The sequence below is a fragment of the Hyla sarda genome, chromosome 6 (assembly GCF_029499605.1).
Source record: "Hyla sarda isolate aHylSar1 chromosome 6, aHylSar1.hap1, whole genome shotgun sequence".
Classification (NCBI taxonomy): Eukaryota; Metazoa; Chordata; class Amphibia; order Anura; family Hylidae; genus Hyla; species Hyla sarda.
Window position 1 is genome coordinate 276656781 of NC_079194.1, and position 25879 is coordinate 276682659.

At 44.9% G+C, this 25879-nt stretch overlaps 1 protein-coding gene across 1 annotated transcript in view; it reads right to left on the reverse strand.

Moving 5' to 3' along the window:
• PACS1 (phosphofurin acidic cluster sorting protein 1) overlaps positions 1–25879 on the reverse strand; it is an 85193-nt gene that overhangs the window by 14341 nt on the left and 44973 nt on the right. Inside the window, exons 12-19 of the mRNA XM_056527383.1 lie at positions 24227–24321; positions 24019–24139; positions 23829–23930; positions 22638–22744; positions 16188–16342; positions 12973–13083; positions 10936–11041; positions 4025–4067 (exon numbers count right to left, since the gene is read on the reverse strand). Of these exons, the coding sequence (XP_056383358.1) occupies positions 4025–4067; positions 10936–11041; positions 12973–13083; positions 16188–16342; positions 22638–22744; positions 23829–23930; positions 24019–24139; positions 24227–24321 (840 nt within the window). The remainder of the gene's footprint in view (positions 1–4024; positions 4068–10935; positions 11042–12972; positions 13084–16187; positions 16343–22637; positions 22745–23828; positions 23931–24018; positions 24140–24226; positions 24322–25879) is intronic.

The following is a 25879-nucleotide window of genomic DNA, read 5'->3' on the forward strand; positions in this document are numbered from 1 at the left end:
ACCAAAAGTTTGGACACACCTCATTCAAAGAGTTTTCGTTATTTGACTATGAGAATTGTAGATTCACACTGAAGGCATCACAACTATGAATTAACATGTGGAATTATAGACATAACAAAAAAGTGTGAAACAACTGAAAATATGTAATATTCTAGGTGGAAAGTGTCCCCCAAGTGCAGTCACAAAAAACATCAAGAGCTACAAAGAAACTGGCTGACATGCGGACCACCCCAGGAAAGGAAGACCAAGAGTCACCTCTGCTGCGGAGAATAAATTCATCCGAGTCATCAGCCGCAGAAATTGCAGGTTAACAGCAGCTCAGATTAGAGACCAGGTAAAGGCCACACAGAGTTCTAGCAGCAGACACATCTCTAGAACAACTGTGAAGAGGAGACTGTGTGAATCAGGCCTTCATGGTAGAATATCTGCTAGGAAACCACTGCTAAGGACAGGCAACAAGCAGAAGAGACTTGTTTGGGCTAAAGAACACAAGGAATGGACATTAGACCAGTGGAAATCTGTGCTTTGGTCTGATGAGTCCAAATTTGAGACCTTTGGTTCCAACCACCGTGTCTTTGTGCGATGCAGAAAAGGTGAACGGATGGACTCTACATGCCTGGTTCCCACCGTGAAGCATGGAGGAGGAGGTGTGATGGTGTGGGGGTGCTTTGCTGGTGACACTGTTTGGGATTTATTCAAAATTGAAGGCATACTGAACCAGCATGGCTACCACAGCATCTTGCAGCGGCTGCTATTCCATCCGGTTTGCATTTAGTTGGACCATCATTTATTTTTCAACAGGACAATGACCCCAAACACACCTCCAGGCTGTGTAAGGGCTATTTGACCAAGAAAGAGAGTGATGGGGTGCTGCACCAGATGACCTGGCCTCCACAGTCACCAGACCTGAACCCAATGAAGGCAAAAGGGCCAACAAGTGCTAAGCATCTCTGGGAACTCCTTCAAGACTGTTGGAAGACCATTTCAGGTGACTACCTCTTGAAGCTCATCAAGAGAATGCCAAGAGTGTGCAAAGCAGTAATCACAGCAAAAGGTGGCTACTTTGAAGAACCTAGAATATGACATATTTTCAGTTGTTTCACACTTCTTTGTTATGTATATAATTCCACATTTTTTAATTCATAGTTTTGATGCCTTCAGTGTAAATCTACAATTTTCATAGTCATGAAAATAAAGAAAACTCTTTGAATGAGAAGGTGTGTCCAAACTTTTGGTCTGTACTGTATATATACATATACACACATACATATATATAAAATCTATTTATATATCCATCTATCTATCTACAGTCATGGCCGTAAATATTGGCACCCCTGAAATTTTTCAAGAAAATGAAGTATTTCACACAGAAAAGGATTGCAGTAACACATGTTTTGCTATACACGTTTGTTCCCTTTGTGTGTATTGGAACTAACCCAAAAAGGGAGGGAAAAAAAGCAAATTGGACATAATGTCACACCAAACTCCAAAAATGGGCTGGGCAAAATTATTGGCACCCTTAACTTAATATATGGTTGCACACCCTTTGGAAAAAATAACTGAAATCAGTCGCTTCCTATAACCATCAATAAGCTTCTTACACCTCTCAGCCGGAATGTTGGACCACTCGTCCTTTGCAATCTGCTCCAGGTCTCTCTTATTGGAAGGCGCATTTTCCCAACAGCAATTTTAAGATCTCTCCACAGGTGTTCAATGTGATTTAGATCTGGACTCATTGCTGCCACTTCAGAACTCTCCAGCACTTTGTTGCCATCCATTTCTGGGGGCTTTTTGACGTATGTTTGGGGTCATTGTCCTGCTGGAAGACCGAAGATCTCGGACGCAAACGCAGGCTTTCTGACACTGGGCTGTACAGTGCGACCCAAAATCCGTTGGTAATCCTGAGATTTCATGATGCCTTGCACACATTCAAGACACCCAGTGCCAGAGGCAGCAAAACAACCCCAAAACATCATTGAACCTCCACCATATTTCACTGTAGGTACTGTGTTCTTTTCTTTGTAGGCCTCATTCCGTTTTCAGTAAACAGTAGAATGATGTGCTTTACCAAAAAGCTCTATCTTGGTCTCATCTGTCCACAAGACGTTTTCCCAGAAGGATTTTGGCTTACTCAAGTCCATTTTGGCAAAATGTAGTCTTGCTTTTTTATGTCTCTGTGTAAGCAGTGGGGTCCTCCTGGGTCTCCTGCCATAGTGTTTCATTTAAATGTGGATGGATAGTTCGCACTGACACGGATGCTTCCTGAGCCTGCAGGACAGCTTGAATATATCTGGAACTTGTTTGGGGCTGCTTATGCACCATCTGGACTATCCTGCGTTGACACCTTTCATCAATTTTTCTCTTCCGTCCATGCCCAGGGAGATTAGCTACAGTGCCATGGGTTGCAAACGTCTTGATAATGTTTTGCACTGTGGACAAAGGCAAATCTCTGGAGAGGGACTTGTAACCTTGAGATTGTTGATATTTTTCCACAATTTTGGTTCTCAAGTCCTCAGACAGTTCTCTTCTTTTCTTTCTGTTGTTCATGCTTAGTGTGGCACACAGACACACAATGCAAAGACTAAGTGAACTTCACTCCTTTTTATCTGCTTTGAGGTGTGATTTTTATATTGCCCACACCTGTTACTTGCCCCAAGTGAGTTTAATGGAGCATCACATGCTTGAAACAATCTTATTTATCCACAATTTTGAAAGGGTGCCAACAATTTTGTTCCACCCTGTTTTGGAGTTTGGTGTGACATTATGCCCAATTTGCTATTTTTCCTCCCTTTTTTGGTTTAGTGCCAATACACACAAAGAGAATAAACCCGTGATAGCAAAACATGTGTTACTGCAATCCTTTTCTGTGGGAAATACTTAATTTTCTTGAAAAATTTCAGAGGTGCCAATATTTACAGCCATGATTGTACAGTGACCCCCCGACCTACGATGGCCCCGACATACGATCAAATCGACATACAATGCTTTTTTATGTCGGGGCCATCGCATTAAGTGCAATCCGGCAGCGCCAAATGCTTAAGCTGCTGCCGGATAGCAGCTTAATTTTCCCCGTGTGGTGCGGTAAGTATTACTTACCCCTCCACGATGCTCCGGGGTGCCCTCCGGGTCCAGCGCTGGTCTTCCGGTGTCTTCTCGGCCCTCTCCGATGACGTCAATACGCTGCTGCGCACGTCATCCAATAGGAATGGCATACGCAGCGACGTAATGACGTCGCTACGCAGGCCCAGTAAGGCCTTGCGCAAGAAAGCAGAGGACCAGAGAAGACAGCAGAGGACCGGAGAAGACAGCGGAGAGCCCAGCGGAGGCCCGGGGACACCATCTCGAGCGGCGGGGACAGGTGAGTACAGATTCCTATACTTTACATTGCACGAATCCCTCAACATAAGATGGATTCGACAAACGATGGCTCGTTTGGAACGAATTACCATCGTATGTTGAGGGACCACTGCATATACATAAAGAAGAAGAAAAGCAGCACAGCCCTGGATATCACAGTAGTGAATGCAGGTTCTGGGGTTCGGTTGATCTAAATTTATACATTTTCTGTGGCATATCTACCTATATATATATATATATATATAAAAATATTTAGAAATTCCTACAGTTTTCAAAAACAGCCACTTGAGCACAACAGAGCTGACAAATAATGCAGGTTATTTGTCAGCTTTGTTGTGCAACTGAGAATGGAAGAGTATAATGTGAGGAATTTCACGACAGCTTTACTCTACTGCTGAAGGGCTGGATAAGGCTGGGCAGCAAGAACATGCACTTTACATGTGTCTGCATGAATCACCCCTATACTTCATCCCTGTCGGGAGAATCTAATAGTCTATTGAATTTTCTCTATTAATCGTGTACATTGCAGCCACCATACCGCACAAACAGTGAGCTGGGCTTTCTTATACAAACAATATGGAAAAGAACGTGTCTCACAATGGCTACCCCACTGAATGTTTGGAGAATTTGTAGCATTCACATAAAGTATTCACTTTTAGTCACTTACCCCAATGAATGGAATAAACTTCTGGTACGAATCATCCTCCTGCCTGAGAAAGTGAATAGTCACAATATGTCACAAACCATTTTGTTAGCGTCACTATCATTACATTTTTATTACAGAAATAAATGCCTCAGTTATACGAAGGGAAAAAACACTCTTCTAATATATCTACTGTAAATCAGATCTGTCAATATAAACTATAAACTTGACATGTCCTAGGGATGAGAGTGAGCAGGGAGATAGACATGCAGCCACACACTTCTGTCCCGCTCTGCCTAGGAGACCTGGACGGCCCATAGACTTACCATAGGAATCTCTCCAGTACACGTGTTCACAGACCTGGGAGAGAACACTAAGCGCACACTTTATCCAGCTCATTCTTGTGATCGGACAGGGTGGGACCCTGACCGACCATAAATTTGTCTCTATGACATAGATTTTTTTTTTCAGTGACAGTGCCCATTGAATTTTATTCTGTTCTATACAATAATTCTACCATACATGTTCCATTAACCCCTTAAGGACTCAGCCCATTTTGGCCTTAAGGACTCAGACAATTCAATTTTTACGTTTTCATTTTTTCCTCCTCGCCTTCTAAAAATCATAACTCTTTTATATTTTCATCCACAGACTAGTATGAGGGCTTGTTTTTTGCGCGACCAGTTGTCCTTTGTAATGACATCACTCATTATATCATAAAATGTATGGCGCAACCAAAAAACACTATTTTTGGGGGGAAATTAAAAAGAAAAACGCAATTTTGCTCATTTTGGAAGGTTTCGTTTTCACGGCGTACAATTTATGGTAAAAATGACGTGTGTTCTTTATTCTGAGGGTCAATACGATTAAAATGATACCCATGATTATATACTTTTCTATTATTGTTCTGCTTAAAAAAAAATCACAAACTTTTTAACCAAATTAGTACGTTTATAATCCCTTTATTTTGATGACCTCTAACTTTTTTATTTTTCCGTATAAGCGGCGGTATGGGGGCTCATTTTTTGCGCCATGATCTGTACTTTTTTTTTTATACCACATTTGCATATAAAAAACTTTTAATACATTTTTTGTAATTTTTTTAAAATAAAATGTATTAAAAAAGTAGCAATTTTGGACTTTTTTTTTTTCCGTTCACGCCGTTCACCGTACGGGATCATTAACATTTTATTTTAATAGTTCTGACATTTACGCACGCGGCGATACCAAATATGTCTATAAAATTTATTTTTTACGCTTTTTGGGGGTAAAATAGGAAAAAACGTACGTTTTACTTTTTATTGGGGGAGGGGATTTTTCTTGGGGGAGGGCATTTTTTTTTAAACTTGAATAGTCCCCATAGGGGACTATTCATAGCAATACCATGATTGCTAATACTGATCTGTTCTATGTATAGGACATAGAACAGATCAGTGTTATCGGTTATCTCATGCTCTGGTCTGCTCGATCTCAGACCAGAGCAGAAGACGCCGGGTGCCGGACGGAGGAAGGAGAGGGGACCTCCGTGCGGCGCTGCGGGCGATCCGATCGTTCATTTAAATCGCGCACTGCCGCAGATGCCGGGATCTGTATTGATCCTGGCACCTGAGGGGTTAATGGCGGACGCCCGCGAGATCGCGGGCGTCGGCCATCGCCGGTGGGTCCCTGGCTGTGATCAGCAGCCGGGATCAGCCGCGCATGACACGGGCATCGCTCCAATGCCCGCGGTTATGCACAGGACGTAAATGTACGTCCTGGTGCGTTAAGTACCACCGCACCAGGACGTACATTTATGTCCTGCGTCCTTAAGGGGTTAACCCCTTCAGGACCAAGCCCATTTTGGCCTTAAGAACCAGAGCGTTTTTTGCACATCTGACCACTGTCACTTTAAACATTAATAACTCTGGAATGCTTTTAGTTATCATTCTGATTCCGAGATTGTTTTTTCGTGACATATTCTACTTTAACATAGTGGTAAAATTTTATGGTAACTTGCATCCTTTCTTGGTGAAAAATCCCCAAATTTGATGAAAAACTTGAAAATGTTGCATTTTTCTAACTTTGAAGCTCTCTACTTGTAAGGAAAATGTATATTACAAATAAAAAAAAATTTATTCACATATACAATATGTCTACTTTATGTTTGCATCATAAAATTCATGAGTTTTTACTTTTGGAAGACACCAGAGGGCTTCAACGTTCAGCAGCAATTTTCCACAAAATTTTCAAACTCGATATTTTTCAGGGACCAGTTCAGTTTTGAAGTGGATTTGAAGGGTCTTCATATCTTCATTTTTTACGGTCGCATGTTCTTTTCGACCCAATTTTTGAATTTTTGCAAGTGGTAAAAGGAGAAATTTTTTACTTGTATTTGTAACCTAATTTTTCTAGAGTAAGCACATACCTCATATGTCTATGTAAATTGTTCGGCGGCGCAGTAGAGGGCTCAGAAGGGAAGGAGCGACAAGGGGATTTTGGAGAGAACATTTTTCTGAAATTGTTTTTGGGGGGCATGTTGCATTTAGGAAGCCTCTAGGGTCTCAAAACAGCAGAAAAAAAAAAATCGACATGGCATACTACGATCGCGGCGCCGCACTATTAACCCTTTAGCCGCGCACTCAGAGCTGAGCCGCGCGGCTAAAAGTGAAACTAAAAGCTGCTGGTTAACTCAGTGGGCTGTTTGGGATAGCCGTGGCGAAATCGAGGCATCCCGAACAGCTTACAGGACAGTGCGAGGGTCCCTACCTGCCTCCTCGCTGTCCGATCGCCGAATGACTGCTCAGTGCCTGAGATCCAGGCATGAGCAGTCAAGCGGCAGAATCATCGATCACTGGTTTCCTATGAGAAACGAGTGATCAATGATAAAGATCAGTGTGTGCAGTGCAGTTTATTCCCATAAAAAAAAAAAAAAACAGTGTAAATAAAAATAAAAATAAACATATATGGTATCACCTTGTGTGGAAGTGTCCGAATTATAAAAATATATCATTAATTAAACCGCTCGGTCAATGGCGTACACGTAAAAAAATTCCAAAGTCCAAAATAGTGCATTTTTGGTCACTTTTTATATCATTTAAAAATGAATAAAAAGCGATCAATAAGTCCTATCAATGCAAAAATGGTACCGCTATAAACTTCAGATCACGTCGCAAAAAATGAGCCCTCATACCGCCCCATACACGGAAAAATAAAAAAGTTATAGGGGTCAGAAGATGACAATTTTAAACGTATTAATTTTCCTGCATGTAGTTATGATTTTTTCCAGAAGTACGACAAAATCAAACCTATATAAGTAGGGTATCATTTTAATCATATGGATCTACAGAACAAAGATAAGGTGTCATTTTTACCGAAAAATTTACTACGTAGAAACGGAAGCCCCCAAAAGTTACGAAACTGCTTTTTTTTTTTCAATTTTGTCGCACAATGATTTTTTTTCCGTTTCACCGTAGATTTTTGGGCAAAATGACTGACGTCATTACAAAGTAGAATTGGTGGCGCAAAAAATAAGCAATCATATGGATTTTTAGGTGCAAAATTGAAAGAGTTATGATTTTTTAAAAGGCAAGGAGCAAAAAACGAAAATGCAAAAACTGAAAAAACCCCGGTCCTTAAGGGGTTAATACCCCACAGGTGTTTCATGACTTTTGCAAATGTAAAAAAAAAAATAAAATTTACCTAAAATGCTTGTTTTCCCCAAAATTTTACATTTTTAAAAAGGATAATAGCAGAAAATACCCCAAAATTGAAACCTAATTTCTCCAGATTCAGAAAACACCCCATATGGGGGTGAAAAGTGCTCTGCTGGCGCACTACAGGTCTCAGAAGAGAAGGAGTCACATTTGGCTTTTTGGAAGCAAATTTTGCTCTGGGGGCATGCCACATTTAGGAAGCCCCTATGGTGACAGGACAAAGAACAAAAAAAACCACATGGCTTACCATTTTGGAAACTAGACCCCTCGTAACATAACAAGGGGTTAAGTGAACCTTTATACCCCACAGGTGTTTCACGACTTTTTACCTAAAATGCTTGTTTTCCCAAAAATTTTACATTTTTAAAAAGGGTAAAAGCAGAAAATAGCCCCCAAAATTTGTAACACAATTTCTCCCGATTCAGAAAACACCCCATATGTGACCCTAAACTGTTGAAATACGACAGGGCTCCAAAGTGAGAGCGCCATGTGCATTTGAGGCCTTGCATAGGGGTGGACATAGGGGTATTCTACGCCAGTGATTCCCAAACAGGGTGCCTCCAGCTGTTGTAAAACTCCCAGCATGCCTGGACAGTCAACGGCTGTCTGGTAATACTGGAAGTAGTTTTGCAACAGCTGGAGGCTCCGTTTTGGAAACAGTGGCGTACCAGACGTTTTTCATTTTTATTGGGGAGGGGAGGGGGGTATGTAGGGGTATGTGTATATGTAGTGTTTTTTACTTTTTATTTAATTTTTGGTAGTGTAGTGTAGTGTTTTTAGGGTACAATCGCACGGGTGGGGGTTCACAGTAGTTTCTCGCTGGCAGTTTGAGCTGCGGCAGAAAATTTGCCACAGCTCAAACTTGCAGCCGGATACTTAATGTAAACCTCCGCCCATGTGAGTGTACCCTGTACGTTCACATTGGGGGGGGAACATCCAGCTGTTGCAAAACTACAACTCCCAGCATGCGCTGACAGACTGTACATGCTGAGAGTTTTAGTTTTGCAACAGCTGTAGGCACACTGGTTATGTATCACTGAGTTTGTGACCTAACTCAGTGTTTCACAACCAGTGTGCCTCCAGCTGTTGCAAAACTACAACTCCCAGCATGTACGGTGCATGCTGGGAGTTGTAGTTTGCAACAGCTGGAGGCACACCGGTCGTGAAACACTGAGTTAGGTAAAAGAAAACAGTTTCACAACCAGTGTGCCTTCAGCTGTTTCAAAACTACAACTCTCAGCAGTCACCGACAGCCAACGGGCATGCTGGGAGTTGTAGTTATGCAACCAGCAGATGCACCACTACAACTCCCAGCATGCACTTTAGCTGTTTGTGCAAGCTGGGAGTTGTAGTTATACAACAGCTGAAGGTACACTTTTCCATAGAAAAAATGTGCCTCCAAAAATGTGCCTCTCAGAGGCCATCGCATGTCGATCCCAGCATCGACATACGATGCTTTTATATGTCGGAGCCATCGCATTAACTGCTATCCGACAGCGCAAAATGCTTAAGCTGCTGTCGGATAGCAGTTTAAGCATCCCTGGCAGGTTCGCTTACCTATTCCCGCTGCTCCGGGTCCACTTCGCGATCCTCCGGCGTCTTCTGCATCTTCTCCAGGGTCTGGGCCTCGCTTTCCGGCATCGTTATTACGTCACTACGCACGCCGTCCCGGTGCAGCAACGTAATAACGTCACCAGAAAGCGAGGCTGCAGAAGATGCGGAAGAAGCCGGAGGATCGCAAAGAAGACACCGGAGCAGCGGGACAGCATCGGGAGCCCCTGGGGCAGCATCGGGAACTGTGAGGATGCGGTCCGGAGCGGCGGGGACAGGTGAGTACAGCTTCCTATACTTTACATTGCACGGATCCCTCAACATACGATGGATTCGACAAACAATGGGTCGTTTGGAACGAATTACCATCGTATATTGAGGGACCACTGTACCAGGTTTCTATAGAGTTATGGTCTCAACATACAATGGTTTCTACATACAATGGTCATCCTGGAACCAATTAATATTGTAACTTGAGAGACCACTGTAGTTCTAGGAAATGCAGGATAGGGGATAAGTGTCAGATTGTGGGCGGTCAGACCACTGGGACCCCCGTGTTCTCCCGTACAGCGCCACACTCTGCATGAAGCTGTGGCTGACAACTGAATGAAGCGGTGGCCAACACGACCTCTCCATGCATGTCTATGGGAGATCCGGAGATAAAAGGTGTCTGGGTGTCTCCAGCTCTCCCATAGAGATGAATGGAGGGGTCGTGTCAGCCACAGCTTCGGGCCGTGGTCACCAGACTGCATTCATGCGGAGTGCTGGGGCGACAAGGGGGACAGGGCGGAGATTGCGGGGTAGTCCCAGCGGTCCTACAGATATGTCTTTTGATATTCAACTACCTCTTTAAGACAAGCCTTGGAACACAAGTGAATTTTCTATACTATTTCGGTGCTTACACCACTATATGCTGGTTTGTCAGAATACAATATTTTGAATTGTTGTTTCTCAAAAATTCCCAGAGAAAAATAAAAGCTTCACAGGGTCTGTAGTCAACTGTGCTGCACATCTTTTCATTTATGAAAACCACAATGGTAAAATATTGTGGATATATAACCAGGACTCGAATATCAGAAACCTCCAGTAATGGTGGTGAGGAGAATAAGTATTTGTAAAGTGCTTAACACTCTGGATCCTGTTAGATCAACATTTCCCAACCAGCACGCCTCCAGCTGTTGCCAAACTACAACTCCCAGCATGCCCGGACAGCCTGGGCATGCTGAGAGTTGTAATTTGGCAACAGCTGGAGCCACACTGGTTGGGAAACAATGTGTTAGATGCCTTTTATGATGTGCATCTCTCAGTCTACATTTATTTACTTTTATACATTAAGTATTTACTTTTTTATACATTGAGTATCTTCTCTTATACATCAAGGCTAGATTCACACTATGGAATTTCCATCCGGAATTCTGCTTAGGAATTTCAGTCAAAAATTCCGGTGCAGCAGAATCCCAGCAGATCTTGCTCATTCTTTAGGCAGAATCCGTGCCCAAAGACATTGCCGTCTATGGAGATGACAATGTCCGCACGGTCCTGGGCGCACTGGGAATCTCCGTACAAATTGTTTTCCGCCCGGAGCTTCCTCAGTGTGCCTAACAATCTTGTCTCACAGGAAGTCTGATCTTCTGCATAAAAAGATCCTACTGCCCAAAATCAGCAGATATTACACAGAATATGGATACTCACAGTTTATGCTTGCAGGTTAACATGGCTTCTGCAATTGGTAACTGCTGGGAGTTGTTGGCTCCATTTACATATTGCATTATACGTCCGATGATGTCAAATGATGGTTCTGAACAGAAAACAAAAAGCAGAATCCTGTCAATATTAGGCTTTTCTTCTTGCTAAAAGGATTATTCAATTTTTTCTATGTTTCATTTCAAGCACTAATTAAGATGAACAAAGAAGCAGTGGTGAATGAAGGATGAATGAATGGAGAAACCGTGGTGAATGAACGGATGAATGAACGGAGAAGCAGCGGTCGAGCAAGTCATTTGGGTGAGATTTACCACCTTATTGTGACTGTGGGAGTCCCAGCAATTGAACCTCCACCGATCAGCTACTTAACCCCTATACTTATAATCTTGGAATACCTAATTTAGGGTAGGGTCACAAGTAACGGATCCGCAGCGTATTTTACGCTGCAGATCTGCCGGTGACCTGACCCACTTTGTGCCTCCAGCTGTTGCCACCCCCGTTCTCCCGCCTCGCTCCGCCCCTGGCTTGCTCGCAGCGGCAATCTGCCGCTACGAGCGGCCACACAGAGGGCCTGCGGGTGAACTCTGACATCACGGAGCAGATGCGATGTTTGAGTACACTGCACATTACTTTGTAATGACATGTACACTGCACATGGCCTCAACTCAGACATCGTGGAGCAGCCACGATGTCTGAGTACACTGCACCGTGATGTCAGAGTGCACTCGCCGACTCTCAGGCCTCCTGTGTGGCTGCTCGTAGCGACGGATTGCGAGGCGGGGGAACGAGGGTGGCAACCGCTGGAGGTACAAAATGGGTTGGGTCACCGGCGGATCTGCAGCGTAAAATACGCTGCGGATCCGTTACGTGTGGCCCTACCCTTAAAGCGCAACTGTCACGAATTTGTACCCCCATAAACTAATCACAGGGTGACAAAGTTCTTTATAATAACTATTCAGGCATACCTTTTGCTGCTTTCTAGCAGCTTTGATCAGGCTAAAAAATGCTTTATATGATAGTCAGCAACAGTCGGACAGGAGTGGCTATGCCCCATGGCCGGCACGCCTATCCCCTGTATGTCAGTCCTGGGACCACTGTGTGATTCATACACAGGTCCCAGCACATAGGCCCCTTATTATCCTCATCTACGGGTGGCAAACATTCAACTTTAGCGCCGGTTCTCCCATTTGCAGTGCCAGCGGGTGGCTAGTTTTCATAGCAAGCGCTCACTAGAGGCAGAGCTTTACATCGTGGACTTAGGCCGGGAGCTAGCGCTTGCTATGAAAACTAGCCGCCCGAAGCACAGCACCGTGGATTTTATCGCAGCATCCATTATCCCAATGGCACTTGGGCGCTCGCAGATAGCAGTGCAGCGCCGGTAATATTTCTTCACATCACCAGCCACCGATGCTGCACTGTGGATTGCTAGTTTTTTATAGCAAGCGCTCGCTCTAGGCCCCAGTGTGTGGTGTAAAGCTCTGCCTCTAGTGAGCACTTGCTACGAAAACTAGCCACCTGCTGCACCGACACTGCAAGCAGGTCCCAGCTCTGACATACAGGGGATAAGAGTGTCGAACGCGGAGCATATCCACGCTTGTCCGACTGCTGACCGGTGGCAATATGTGCAGATAAACTGTGCCCCTGTCCCCCTGAGAGAAGGTAATGGGCTGTAAAGCAGAAAACGGTGTCCCTGTGCGGAGGGTCACATTCCACTACAGGGACACAGTTTCCTTCATTACACCATCATATAAAGCATTTTTTAGGCTGACCAAACCTGCTAGAAAGCAACAAAATATACACCTGAATAGTTATTATAAAGAACTTTGCAACCCTGTGATTCGTTTATGGGGGTACAAATTTGTGACAGTTGCACTTTAAATTAGAAAATTATAACTCCATATATTAATGCAACAGGCTACATGTAGACTGTATAAAGAGATGCATTTCGGGCAACTAGCCTGTTGTCCGGACATCTTGAGGTGAATATGGAATCTGAAAACATTTGATGACTGACTTTTAGCTTACCTACAGATGGAACCTCGGATTTACCGAACAACTCTCTCCAAGGAGAATCAAAAAATAACGATGCATAGCGAGAATCCAGAGAAGATATATATTTACATACAGGATGCGACCCTGCAAGAAAAGAAAAAGGCCATCAAACATAAATGCATACACAGACGTGGACACAATTGTTGGTACCCTTCCTTTAGGAGGAGAAACTCACAATACTCCCTGAAATAACTTGAAATTGACAAAAGTAGTAATGAATTTTAACGTACAAAAAATTAATCTGATGAAAATCAGACATTACTGAATTGTGGGGCTGCTTTTCTGCATCTGGCAGAGGGTGTCTTGAATCTCTATATGGTACAATGAAATCCCAAGGCTATAAAGGCATTCTGTAGAGAAATGTGCTGCGCGGTGTCAGGAAGCTTGGTCTCAGTCGCAGGTCATGGGTCCTCCAACAGGATAATGACCCAAATTACACAGAAGAAATCACAAAATATTGCACTTCTGTGAGGCGGCCTTCTATGAGCCCTGATCTGAATCCTATTGAACATCTGTAGAAGCAGCTGAAACCTGCAGTCTGGAGAAAATACCTTCACACCTGAGACATCTGGAGCAGTATCTTATGAGAAGTAGGCCAAGATACCCGGAGACAAATGTAGAAGTCTCATTTAGATTTACAAAAATTGACTGGTTGCAGCAACTGCCTCAAAAGGTTGTGTAAAACAAATATTAAGTTCAGGGGCCATCATTACTGTCCAGGACAATTTCATATTTTTTTTTATTTTTATTTTAAATGGGCACTCTGATGAAAATGAAAGACCTTTTGTAATCTGGTTGTTTAAATTCTTTTAGAATATTTATTAAAGTAAATGGCTCCTGAAAATCCCACCACTAGGGGTCCCTATAACCTACTGGGACACTAACCAATCCTGCAGCAGAATCAGGCTTGACCACGAGTCATGGACAAGAGATGAGTCATGGACAAGGCTGCATGAGCAGACACCAATCACCTCCCACCACCACAAGGGAGGGACACACCCCCTTCCCCTGAGAGGATTCTAACACTGTGAGCTAATGAGAAGAGGGATTTGTATAATATATATACCGTATATACTCGAGTATAAGCCGAGTTTTTCAGCACGATTTTTCGTGCTGAAAACACCCCCCTCGGCTTATACTCGAGTGAACTCCCCCACCCGCAGTGGTCTTCAACCTGCGGACTTCCAGAGGTTTCAAAACTACATCTCCCAGCAAGCCCGGGCAGCCATCGGCTGTCCGGGCTTGCTGGGAGTTGTAGTTTTGAAACCTCCGGAGGTCCGCAGGTTGAAGACCACTGCGGCCTTCAACATCATCCAGCCCCCTCTCACCCCCTTTAGTTCTGAATACTCACCTCCGCTCGGCGCTGGTCCGGTCCTGCAGGACTGTCCGGTGAGGAGGTGGTCCGGTGGGATAGTGGTTCCGGGCTGCTATCTTCACCGGGGAGGCCTCTTCTAAGCGCTTCGGGCCCGGCCTCAGAATAGTCACGTTGCCGTGACAACGACGCAGAGGTGCGTTCATTGCCAACGTACTTATGCGTCATTGTCAAGGCAACGCCTCTATTCCGGGCCGGAAGCGCGGAGAAGAGGCGCCCCCGGTGAAGATAGCAGCCCGGACCACCTCCTCACCGGACCACCTCCTTACCGGACAGCCCTGCAGGACCGGACCAGCGCAGAGCGGAGGTGAGTACTCAGAACTAAAGGGGGTGAGAGGGGGCTGGATGATGTTGAAGGCCGCAGTGGTCTTCAACCTGCGGACCTCCGGAGGTTTCAAAACTACAACTCCCAGCAAGCCCGGACAGCCGATGGCTGCCCGGGCTTGCTGGGAGTTGTAGTTTTGAAACCTCTGGAGGTCCGCATGTTGAAGGCCGCAGTGGTCTTCAACCTGCGGACCTCCGGAGGTTTCAAAACTACAACTCCCAGCAAGCCCGGACAGCCGATGGCTGCCCGGGCTTGCTGGGAGTTGTAGTTTTGAAACCTCTGGAGGTCCGCAGGTTGAAGACCACTGAGGGCGAATGATGAGAAGAGGATGATGAAGGGGGGGGGTGTGGGGATGATGAAGGGGGGTGGGGATGATGAAGGGGGGGGTGTGGGATGATTACAAGGGGATGATGAAGGGGGGATGTGTGGGATGATAAGGGGATGTGTGGGATGATGACAAGGGGATGATGAAGGGGGGATGTGTGGGATGATAAGGGGATGTGTGGTATGATGACAAGGGGATGATGAAGGGGGGATGTGTGGGATAAGGGGATGTGTGGGATGATGACAAGGGGATGATGAAGGGGGGATGTGTGGGATGATGACAAGGGGATGATGAAGGGGGGATGTGTGGGATGATAAGGGGATGTGTGGGATGATGACAAGGGGATGATGAAGGGGGGATGTGTGGGATGATAAGGGGATGTGTGGGATGATGACAAGGGGATGATGAAGGGGGGATGTGTGGGATGATAAGGGGATGTGTGGGATGATGACAAGGGGATGATGAAGGGGGGATGTGTGGGATGATGACAAGGGGATGATGAGGATGTTAATGACGGGTCTGGATGATGACAGGGGGGGGATGAAGTATTTCCCACCCTAGGCTTATACTCGAGTCAATAACTTTTCCTGGGATTTTGGGTTGAAATTAGGGGTCTCGGCTTATACTCGGGTCGGCTTATACTCGAGTATATACGGTAGGTGATAGAGGCATATATTTTTTTTCTTTTTTTGTGGAATCTGACAGGAACGCTTTAAATGATTCTGTTGGACTCCAATTCAGAAGTAATGTCTGATTTCATCAGGTAATTTTCAGTAAATTTTTATTCATTATTACTTTTGTCAGCTTCTTTTCAATAGAATTTTATTAAGGTATTTCAACATGCAGAGAACAGTTCACCACTTTTTATAGGTTACATTGATAGAAAACAAGTAGGAAAGAAAAAAAAAAGGAAGCAATTCTAGAAGCTGGTTAATGTGTTGGAATCACATTTCAAAATACAGTCAGTTTCAAGTTATTTCAGAGAGCATTGTGGCTTTTCTGTCTTTAATGGAAGGAGACCAACAATTTTGTCTATGTCTGTACATATATATGTAAAGCCTAAGAATGAAATGCTATCCTACAAGAACAATGCCCTAGAGGTTAGGGATATTCACAAAGTAGTCATATGGATTCTGATTTCTAATATGTGAAATAAATGTACTCACCTAGTGGAACTAAAAGGAAGCGCAAGTACCCCAACCAGTCCGGGGTTCGACCGGCTAAATTTGTAACATATGCTCCTAGCAGAAAGCTGAGAAAGGTGTGCCCTCCAACACACACAACTTTTAAAGGACGAGGTGGTCCTGGTGCCATATGACAGCTGCAAATGAAAAACACAGTAATGAGAAATATAAAATAGCTTACAAACACAACACAACTTGAAAGAAAACATAGACATTTCAGTAACATGTATTAAGGCAACAGCAAAGTTCTTTTGTTTAATCTAAACTTCTCTGAGGAAACAATAATGGTATAAGACTCAAAGTGCATCAAAATACCATCACACAACCAAAGTCACAACCATTCTTAAAGCACAAATTGCACAACACAAACAATAAAAAGAGGATTTTTGGCCTGCTTTTCAGGAGGAGTTTACGTTTATTTGCTGTGCAGGTTAGGGCAACAGACTGCAATATTCTGTATAGAGACATCCAGAAAAAAAAAAAAAAAAAAACTATACCCAGGGGTGAGAAAATGTAATAAAAAACTACTTGTCCACGGAACTAAAACGGAGCAAAATCTACTTGTCCCTCATGACGATCCACTTGTCCGGCCAATTTTCTCTTTTACACTCTCGTTTTTTTCCTCCTCGCCCTATAATAGCCATAACAAACTACTATAATGATACCTTTTAAATTTTCCTTAACATATGCTCTGAAACAAAAAAATATTGGTGAAGTAAAATTGAAATAGTAAGAAGATAATTTAGCAAATTTGGTGGGTTTTTTTCTACACCATTTACCTTGTGGTTGAGTTAACATGTTGTTTTGATACGTTAGGCCGCCTGATTACAGCAATACCAGATCTGTATAGTTTCCTTCATGTTTTACTAATTAAAAAAAATTTTTTATCCCCCTCATACGAGGCTGTATGGGGGCTACGTTTTTGCGCCATAATTAGTTTTTTGTATCTGTACCATTTTGGTATTGACCTGACTAATTTAATCGCTTTTAACTATTTTTCTGGGACATTATAAAAATTGCAATTCTATGGTTTGGTATTTTTTTTTACATTTATGTCATTTACCGTACAGGATACATAATGTTATATTTGAATAGTTCGTACAATTACGCACGCATCGATACAAAATATGTTTATCTTTATTATGTTTACAAGTTTTTATATAGGAAAAGGGGGTGATTTGAACTTTTAATATGGAAGGGGTTAATGTGTTTCTTTTAAACTTTCATTATTTATTTTTTACACTTTATTAGTCCCTTAGGGAACTTATAGGAGGAATCATTAGAATCATTCTATTGAACTTTTTTCACTGAAAAACACCCTTTATATAAAAATTTAACTTTTATTCTCTATTAAAATTATTCAAAGAAAAAGCCCTGTGTATATATAATCAAATTATGATACTCAAGATAAAAGTAACATATCTACATCAAACTGCATAATATCAATCTTTATCATATAGGTATGCTATAAGATAATGTATCCGTATGTACAGAGAGTGTGTGGAGCCCCAAGTCCAACATGAATGAAACAATGGGCTGGTAGGATCCCAACACACAATTTCCGGTTATATGCCAAAAATTATTCAAATGCACTCTCAAATAATAAATGCTATTTGAAAAGAAACCAATTCTCAACGCGTTTCACCCCTCTATTATCGGGGATCCTCAGGAGAGACAACGGACATAAGTTTTATTCTGTCATCTTGCATTAATATATAAGCGTCAGCGGGGACAATACCCCAAACATATATTAACTGCGCTCAGTGCAAATAAAGATAAAAAGACGCTCCCATAATGGAGCACTCACAAGACCCAGCGTCTATGATGATCGGATGGAAGCCATTCTATTGAACTCCATTGATCTGTGTGCTCTGCAATCCATTGATAGAGCCTAGTCCAACCAGGCTCTATCAATGACAGAGCCACGGACACCATGGAAGCAGAGGTGAGCCCCCCGGCTACCTCTATAGTCGATATAGCACACCAGGGAGCATTCACTTCCCTTTAGATCGCCGCTGTCAGCTTTGACAGCGACAATCTAAAAGGTGAATAGCCACTGATCGGCGCATGCTGGCTATTAGCGGCGGCCCCCAGCTACTGAGGCCAGGGGCTGCAGAGTATGGAGCGGGCACGAGTCCGGAGCCTTCTCCATACACTGCCATGCTTGTCGGGGGCTTCCGAGCGCCAACGTGCTTGTCGGGGGCTTTCAGGTCCGGCCCTGCTTGCCCGTAGCAGGGATAAGGGCATGAAAAATTCACCTGCCCAGTGCCCGGAACTGCATGTCCTGGGCGTCGGGCGATAGGAATTCCACATCCCTGTATACCGCATAGAATACTTTTATCTCGGGAGTACATGGAGCCCGAAGGAGGAGACAGAAGGAAGAATGGACAAAAACGTAGCGGAACACCCTGACAAGGGCATCCCGGAACACCAGAGCGACAGACATGAGAAATGGAAATTCCTGAGTCTCCTGAAAGACTTACACCAGAAGGGTAAGAAAACCCAAGGTTCGCAAAATGCTCCTGGTGACAAACTTCCGTGACGAGGCAGAAGAAGTGCGGAACAGTAAAAAACATTCCACAAATGGGATCGCGAAGAAGTCTGGGCAGGATTGCTACACGTGCCCGAGGCCTTAACTATCACTAAGGCCCAAGAACCAGGAGGGCCAACCAGGGCCAACCTAGAAAAGAAGGCACACCACAGCATCCTGGGATAGTGTCCAAGACAAGGAGACTAACCGGCCTTGGACCCCAGTGGTCCGAGCGGACCAGAGCACTCCGAAGCAACATCATGCCAGGACGGGAAAGGAGGGTGAATAACAAGGAACCCAGCAGGGCAAAGGAAGGCTATCCCAGAGACAATGGTGTCAGTGTAGTGCAACTGACACTGTCAAAGGGGAGGATAAACACACCCTGCAGGAAGATTACGCAGAGGAAGAAGGATAGCAATGGAAGGACCCCAACAACAGACTGTGGCTAGACCGGCTGTCGTCAAGCCATACATGAGTGCATAAACTTTGCCAACAGAGGAGAGTGTCAAGCCTGTATGAGCAGCAGTAGACAACTAAGGAACCGGAAGAGAGCCAGGCTGCAATAGTGGGCAAAAACACACAAGTATAGACAGAAAAAAACTCATCTGAATGCTGAAAAGCTCAGCTGATACCCCACCTATATAGTGGGAAGAGAGAGAAGGCTCCATCTTGGTAGTCCAAAGCACTCAGCGACATGATGAGGGGAAAAAAGGGGTGGTCAGGAGGAAACCCATGTCCTGGCCACCCCCTGAGGAAGGGAGATGAAAAAGTGCGCCAGGCACTGTAGGAGCAGAGAAATGCCACCCCATGGCACGGGAAAAAAGTACTAGGTGTGCGGAGCCCCCAGGAACTCTGCTACAACACAATGAGGTTTGGAGGAGCCGATGTTCATCCCCAGAGGGATCGGAATCCTGGACCCTGGTGCTGGGCAAAGATATAAAGATGTGACTAGGAATGCAAGTAAGGAGCACGCACAGAAACAAAGCAACCAACAGCATTGAGAAGAACACCCCATCAGGCCCATGCCAGTACAAAGGTGCTCAACCGCCGCAGACCTGCAGAAACAAGATCACAGGAAGGCACACCCCGACAGAAAGGAAGGTGGGCTATATACGTGCAGGGGGGCCTTTGCAGATGTAGGGACACAGAAATTTCCAATGAACATAAAGAGAGACCCTACTAGGGGCTTCACATGGAAGTGAGTCACCGGATTGCAGTTGCGGAAGCAGAAAAAAATGAGGGAGGAGACCTGGAGAAGTAGAAAACCGGCATGGGAACCATGGCCACACCGGGTCCCGCCTTCAGACCCACACACAAGAAGTGGGCCACCAGCCTTAAGCCATGAGAGTGGCAGGCATGTGGAAAAGGACCTGGTAAAGTAGGGAACCCCACATACCAGCATGTGGCACATTGCAGAGGGCTATGGAGCAACATGGGGAGACCCACTTGGAACTACGTCCAGGCAGTGGGTTACCTGCACGTCCGTACGCGGTGGGAAGTGTGTGGTAGTTGATCCGACGTAGCAGTAAACTACCGAGACAGCCATCCGGCTGACAGGTGGAGGATTCCTGAGCACAAAGAAACGCTCCTTCGAACCCTCCCATAGACAGTGGGGCACAGGAGTATGGCTAAACTCATAGGCGAACCGGTGGTATAGGAGACCATGCAGACTAATGACTGGCTGACTGGCAGCAGACCCTTATGCCTGCAGGAACCCTCTGACAGAGTCCTCACACCAACAGTGAGGACAAGGAAGCCACAGCTATGCACGACGCAGCCCAGAGATGGGAGACCGACAGCAGTGGAAACTGTGCAGACAACAGTCTAGCATAATGAGTGACCCTCCAGGTACTGGTGATAAGGGGGCACAGTCAGATAACTGTGCCCCCTTGACACCTGTGGAAAGGCAGTGAAGCCTAGAAGACATGAATAGAATCCCTGTCACCCTGGGAAATCGGGGGAGGTTAAGGAGCCGTGGATTGAATCCCCTACGCCCTGCATAGGGTCCACAGGACACGCCAGGTCACTCCACCGGACACTGCGCACAAGCAGTGGGGTACCAGAACTTCAGCCGGCGATACTTCTGCCCAGTCTGGCTTACTGGTATGGGTCCATGTAGACAACTGGACACTCCAGCGGTCACCTCGCACTAGCAGTGGGGTACCGGAACTTCAGGCTAGAGGAGACTACGGCCCTGAACCGGGAGTCAGAGGATATACAGCCTCTGACATCCCTGGTAGCGCTAATGACCCCTGCTGTGCGCCAAGTCCGGAGAGCTTGATGCAGGGAGGAGAGGGGCGGAGCTAAGCTCCGTAAAGAGAGTAACCGATCCTTCCCCACCGAGGAGCAGGAGCTGCGAAGGGATCTGCGGCAAAAGCAGGCAGTTGCCCTGAGACAGAACAGGCAGGCGAGACCATCAGAGGGAGTCCAGACCCCAATAAAGATAGGGCCAATGATCCCTCAAATTGCTCGTGGAGGAACGGCATATCCTCATTAAAGCAGATGCCCACCAGTAGTACCACAGGCCCTTCACCACCAAGGGAGAACATTAAAGGGGTTGTGCGCTGCCCTGCCTTTCAGAGCTCCGCTCGCAGCGTCCGGAAGTTCATTACTCCGAACGCTGTGTGCGGGCAGCGGTCGCGCCCCCTTCCCATAGACTTTCGTTGAGGGGGCGGGCGTGACGTCACGAGGGGGCGGCCACGAACACGGAAGCCCGCACACAGCATTCGGAGTAATGAACTTCCGGACGCTGTGAGCGGAGCTCCGAAAGGCAGGGCAGCGCACAACCCCTTTAACCCCTAAATTCCTGTGCCGGGAGGGGGAGGGGGGACATACTCGCCTATCTTCACATACTCACCTACAGATGTCTTCAGCCAGCTTTTTAGTCACCTACATCACGTCAGGCTGCGACAGCGGGACTAGCAGGGAAAATAGGGGGACCTGGACCCAAGGTGCAACCCCAGGCACTGGCTGTTGGCAGGAAGGGGTTATACTGTTATGTCCCGTACCGCTTAGCCGCATATGGGGGAACAGGTAGCGCCATGCTCCTGAACCCCCACCTGAAAAAAGGAAACAAAAGGGAGTAAAGAACCTAACTAAACAGCCCTTACTAGAAAATAATAAAAAAAGACCAGGTCTGGGGATCTCCTAGACATGTGTCTTTCCTCCTGTTGACACTAGCTAAAAACTGATTACCTCACTTCCAGTGGGCGGATATATCATGCCAGGGAGGAGCCGACTGTTTTCCTAGTGTCAGCGCCTCTTAGTGGCAAGAGCATATACCCATCAGTATAAGTGTCCTCCAATGAAGAGCGACCGAGAAAAGCATATTACCACAGAGGCGTTTACTCAATTTTGTCAACTAATTTCATTTAAAATGGCTCAGCGAGGAGAATAAGCGCTTCTCCCAGTTCATTATAGTGATCGGTAGGGGTCACAGCACCCAGACCCCCACCATTCCCAGCTTTTAACATGTCTCTATGATAAGTCAAATTTATATTTGAAACAACAGAAAAACTTAATGTCCTCCAATGACTCGGAGACTAGTCCTGACTAGGATTCAGGACTAGTCTTACGACAGAGCCAATAAGCACCCAATGGACACCACTGATGTGTTTATTACTGTAGAAATCCAGCACAACCCAAAGAACATATTACAAATAAAGGTTTAGAAGCCCGAGTTTAATATCAAACATCCAATACAAAAATGAATACTGCAGTAAATCCTTTTTTCATGTAGCTAGATCAGTGTGTTCCCAACCGCAAAACAACTACTCCCAGCATGCCGGACAGTCATTGGCATGCTGGAAGTTGGAGTAGTGCAACAGTTGGAGACACACAGTTTGGAAAACACTGTGTTAGACTGACAAAAAGTTAGATATAAGTTAGGATTATATACTCACTGTCTCTGTATTCGACTAAGTACTGCAGTCAGGGCACACTGTACATCGGAAGAACATGTTATACATACACATGGCTTATGCTGCTGCTGAAAAAGACTTGAGATAAACTGTAACAAAGAAAAGTACAATGAGCAAAACTAAATAAGAAAGGAATCCGCAATACTAATAAACAGAGGCATGCAAATGTTCAGTGAATAAATTAATACATCAGTCTATATTTCTGTTGAAGAGGCTGCCTGGGCACAATTACCTTTTTATGTACAGTATTAAAGGGGTACTCTGGCGCTAAGACATAATTTCCCCTATCCAAAGGATAGGGGATAAGATGCCCGATCGCGGGGGTCCCGCCGCTGGGGACCCCCGTGATCTTGCACACAGCACCGCGTTACAATCAGTGCCCGGAGCACGTTCGCTCCGGGTCTGATTACTGGCGATCACGGGGGCCGGAGCATTGTGACGTCACGGCCCCGCCCCCGTGTGACGTCACACTCCACCCCCTCAATGCAAGCCTATGGGAGGGGGCGTGACATCTCGCCAGTAATCAGACCCGGTGCGAATGTGCTCCGGGAACTGATTGTAACGTGGTGCTGCGTTCAAGATCATGGGGGTCCCCAGCGGCAGGACCCCCGCGATCAGGCATCTTATCCCCTATCCTTTGGATAGGAGAAATTATGTCTTAACGCCGGAGTACCCCTTTAATCTTGAAATTGTCTGAATCTAAAGGATCACGCTTATTCTTTAGGCGGAATCTGCGCTGCTGATATTGCCATCTATAGGGACGGCAATGTCCACGCAGTCCTGATTCAGATGGCACTGGGCACACTCGGAATCTCCGGCCGCATCTTCTTCGGCTGGAAATTCCAGAGTGTGAACCTAGCCTTATTATTTGTTACAAGCAACACTAAAATGGACAACAGTGTGTCCACCAATAATGCCTAGGAGGAAAAGATTTTACTATTAATACATATCACTGGGGGGGACACAGGAAACCATGGAATGTTCAAAAGCAGTAGCTGAAATGTCTACACCAATCATTTCCCTTTACTACAGTCCCTTAAAATCATTGGAGGTCGGCATCAAAAATAGGAATTAAATTGAAAGAATTTGGTTATACTAGATGAATATTCTGAACAGGAGATCAAAATAGGTAAAGAAGAAAAGGCAAGCATTAAAAATGGGAGTATGTGTCACCTGTCCTTGCCATTCGGAGGTATGAACAAAGAAGACCGTTTCTGGAAGAGACTGATCTGAGAGGTTTTGATTTAACTGGTCTAGCAAGATCTTCCGTGGAACCTGTGGGAGAGTGACAGAAATAATCACATTCATATTGTCCAGAACAACAAAAAATCACAGTCATCGAGCATTAATAGCCCACTGGTACCTGTGAGATCTGTCCTGTGTCTGCCGCCCTGTCGCTCTCTGTACTCTGGGTTCTCTCCGACAATCCTTTGCTAGTCGACCTTTCTTTGACAGACACACTTCTTTTACTCTGAGGTGTCACGCTTGAAGGAAAAACAATATAAACACATTATTTTACAACATAATGGGATTAAAGGTGTAAAAATTAGCTTCAAAAAGCATCATTTTACCTTGGACTTTTCACAGATTTGGATTTTTCAGGAACTGAGAAACTGATGGATTCAGAAAGGGTGTCTACATCTTGTGAGAAATCCAAAGATGCATCCTGAAGGAGGAGGCAAGGAATGAAGAGAATGCATCTCGTTAGAAAGGTATTATATATAGCAGGTATAGCAAATTATATCTATATACATATATATGCAGGTGAAGCAAAGTATTTTTATAGGAGGTACAGTACAGTATTAGAAATAGCAGGTACAACGTTTCATATATAGCAGGTACAGTAAAATCTTTCATATACAGTATTATGTATACCAGGTACAGCAAAGTTTCATATATAGTAGGTATAGCAAACTAAAATCTGATTAGAATAAAATATATAGCAATTTTTCCCCTATTATTAATATAGAATGATGTGAAATTGGTTAAAATTGTTGGGCACATGTTTTTCTTTAATATTATGTAATAACATCAAAGACATATGCCGACATTTATCATTGTCTTTAGACTGTTTTTTGAGTATAGAAAAGGCACAAAAAAGGCGCAAGCAGGGTTTATTTGCGCCTTTTGGTTTACACATTTCTGCTGATTTTGAGTTGAAATCCACTGATTTTGGCAAAACACATGATATGGAAGTGTTTTATGAACTGCGCCTTTTTGTGTAAAGGTGCAAAAAAGGTGCAAAGCCACTGAAAAGTCTCTATACTACACCAGCCCAGACTTAGTTTAGCTTTTTGGTGTATGTGAAGAGTAACATTTCAGAAAATCCGACCTGCACAAAATTTATGAAATGCTCTGCGACCATTTAATAAATTTGTTGCTCCTACACATTACCAGCACACAAAAAAGGTGTAGAAAAATGCTTCACTTACACCTACAATGATAAATGCTTCACTTACACCTACAATGATAAATGCTTCACTTACACCTACAATGATAAATGCTTCACTTACACCTACAATGATAATCTTTTATGGCCAGCCCATACACAGGAACCCTTCTCGATTCTTCTTCCCTCCGACTTAAAGGAGTAGTCCAGTGGTGATTCAGTGGTGAGCAACTTATCCCCTATCCTACGGATAGGGGATAAGTTGCAGATCGCGGGGGGTCCGACCCCTGGGGCCCCCTGCGATCTCCTGTACGGAGCCCCGACAGCCCGCTGGAAGGGGGCGAGTCGACCTCCGCACGAGGCGGCGGCCAACACGCCCCCTCAATACAACTCTATGGCAGAGCCGAAGCGCTGCCTTCGGCAATCTCCGGCTCTGCCATAGAGATGTATTGAGGGGGCGTGTCGGCCGCCGCCTCGTGCGGGGGTCGACACCCGCTATCTCGGCGGAGAGCCGGGGCCCCGTACAGAGAGATCGCAGGGGGCCCCAGCGGTCGGACCCCCCGCGATCTCAAACTTATCCCCTATCCTTAGGATAGGGGATAAGTTTTTCACCACTGGACTACCCCTTTAATTTGTCACAGGAGAGGCAGGAGGCTTCCATACACATTAGACAGTCATCTAGTCCTGCTGAAACTCGTGGCTGTGGCTGAGTTTTCTCTAACATGCAGGGAAAACTTTTTTTTATTTTTATTTTAAATTAACTGGTGCCAGAAAGTTAAACAGATTTGTAAATGACTTCTATTAAAAAATCTTTATCCTTCCAGTGATAATTAGC